At 53.2% G+C, this 2,370-nt stretch overlaps 1 protein-coding gene across 1 annotated transcript in view; it reads left to right on the plus strand.

Moving 5' to 3' along the window:
* MAP4K1 (mitogen-activated protein kinase kinase kinase kinase 1) overlaps positions 1-2,370 on the plus strand; it is a 59,229-nt gene that overhangs the window by 42,378 nt on the left and 14,481 nt on the right. Inside the window, exon 21 of the mRNA XM_015414063.1 lies at positions 910-986. Coding sequence (XP_015269549.1) covers positions 910-986 — 77 coding nt within the window. The remainder of the gene's footprint in view (positions 1-909; positions 987-2,370) is intronic.

Raw genomic sequence — 2,370 nt, forward strand, 5'->3', positions numbered from 1 at the left:
GGGCCCCTGGAGGACACAAGAAGGGCAGCTGGCCCATCCCGATAGCCGTGGCCCAATAAACTGGATTTTAAAATGCAGGATCTCTTGGCCCGGCTTACTTACCCTTGGCAGCTTTTAACCCCCCCGTTGTGCTCATTGTCAAGGTAAGCCTTGGTTGAGGCTGACAGTACTTATCGTAGGGTTGCCACCTCCAGGTGGGGCCTGGAGATCTCCTGGAATTACAACCAGACTTCCCTCTAAGCTGAGTTAGTGTGAGCTACCTCACAGTTTTTTTTAGCCTCCGGCTCACACCTTTTTGTCTCAGCTCGGGAAGGAGGGCTCCAGAGCAAACTCATCTATGCAGTAACCCAATCGCTCGCTCGCCACTTTAACGCCAGCCGCATACAAAGTAGAATTTTTGCTCACAAGATTCCACAGCGTAGAGGGAGCGTTGATTACGACTGACCTCCAGACAACAGAGATCAGCTTCGAAGGGCAAACTCTATGGTATACCATAGATTCTAGGTGAAATCCCAGATTTCCCCTCCCACAAGCACTGCCCCCAAATCCTCAGGAATTTCCCAACTCAGAGTGGGCAACCCCGCTTCTACCCCGCCTAGGCTGGAATGTAGATGTCCCCTCTCCCTTGGAATATACCTTCATTATTGCAGTTTAATGTGAGATACACCTCCTCCTCTTCTCCTTCCCTTCTCCTCTCCTCCTCCTCCCTGTCCTGGGTGGCCCAGGCCCTGCACAGTGTGATCTGGGTTCCAGATTTGGATCCTTCCGAATCTTTGCACTGGGAAGACCAAAGTAGGTATTTGAGTCTAGGATACGGGGGTGGGGGGTGTCTCAGTACGAGTGCGGATCGACTCTCCTCAACCGAGTGTGCCGTTTTCCTCCTTCCTGTCCCCGCCCCACGCTCCGTAGAGCCGCATCTGATCCTGAGCGCCGAAGAGGGAATCTTTGCCTTGAACCAGAGTGATCCAGAGCCAACCCTGGAGCTGGTAAGAGAGGCGGGGGTCCTGGGGTGTGGGGGGAGGGCCCCTGGAGGACACAAGAAGGGCAGCTGGCCCATCCCGATAGCCGTGGCCCAATAAACTGGATTTTAAAATGCAGGATCTCTTGGCCCGGCTTACTTACCCTTGGCAGCTTTTAACCCCCCCGTTGTGCTCACCGTCAAGGTAAGCCTTGGTTGAGGCTGACAGTACTTATCGTAGGGTTGCCACCTCCAGGTGGGGCCTGGAGATCTCCTGGAATTACAACCAGACTTCCCTCTAAGCTGAGTTAGTGTGAGCTACCTCACAGTTTTTTTTAGCCTCCGGCTCACACCTTTTTGTCTCAGCTCGGGAAGGAGGGCTCCAGAGCAAACTCATCTATGCAGTAACCCAATCGCTCGCTCGCCACTTTAACGCCAGCCGCATACAAAGTAGAATTTTTGCTCACAAGATTCCACAGCGTAGAGGGAGCGTTGATTACGACTGACCTCCAGACAACAGAGATCAGCTTCGAAGGGCAAACTCTATGGTATACCATAGATTCTAGGTGAAATCCCAGATTTCCCCTCCCACAAGCACTGCCCCCAAATCCTCAGGAATTTCCCAACTCAGAGTGGCCAACCCCGCTTCTACCCCGCCGAGGCTGGAATGTAGATGTCCCCTCTCCCTGGGAATATATCTTCATTATTGCAGTTTAATGTGAGATACAAATCCGTGTTTTCCTATGAAAAGTGTGGTTATTGTTATAAATGCCACGTGTGTGATCTTTCATATGGGGGTTTAGAAAAGAAGGCATGGGGGACCTGGCTTAACATCTTGAGGGAGGCAACTACAGGCTGTCTCCCCTGGCACTCAGAGACAGGTTTCCTGCCTCAACTTTCCCCATCTGTAAAATGGGCGCAATAGTGAGTTAGCTGTAAGAAGGGCGGCAGGCTGACTTAAGCTGTTGCCCTGGATCGTAGGCAGGGGTCATTTCCTGCAGGAGCGCACAGGAGCGGCGCTCTGGCAGTAAGGAGCCCAGGGGGCAGGCACATGCAACAAGCCCCACCCCCTGCTCCCAGCAGCCCTTAGTTGGGCCATGAGGAGCAAGAAGAAGCCAGGTTACAGAGCCCCCCCAGCCCGCCTTCAGGTACAAGCTCTCCCTCCTCTGTGAGGGCAGTTCTGCACGTTCCCCCCCATAGCCAGCAATCCAAAACAGTCCAGTGGCACCTTTAAGACCAAGTTTTATTCAGGTACAAGCTCTCCCTCCTCTGTGAGGGCAGATCTGCACGTTCCCCCCCATAGCCAGCAATCCAAAACAGTCCAGTGGAGCCTGAGCGGTGGGCGTTGCCTTCTGACACACTTCCAGTGATGTCAGGGGGTGTGGCATATGCAAATAAGTTATGCTAATGAG

This window comes from Gekko japonicus, unplaced genomic scaffold, assembly GCF_001447785.1.
Source record: "Gekko japonicus isolate JY-2015 unplaced genomic scaffold, Gekko_japonicus_V1.1 scaffold3255, whole genome shotgun sequence".
Classification (NCBI taxonomy): domain Eukaryota; kingdom Metazoa; phylum Chordata; class Lepidosauria; order Squamata; family Gekkonidae; genus Gekko; species Gekko japonicus.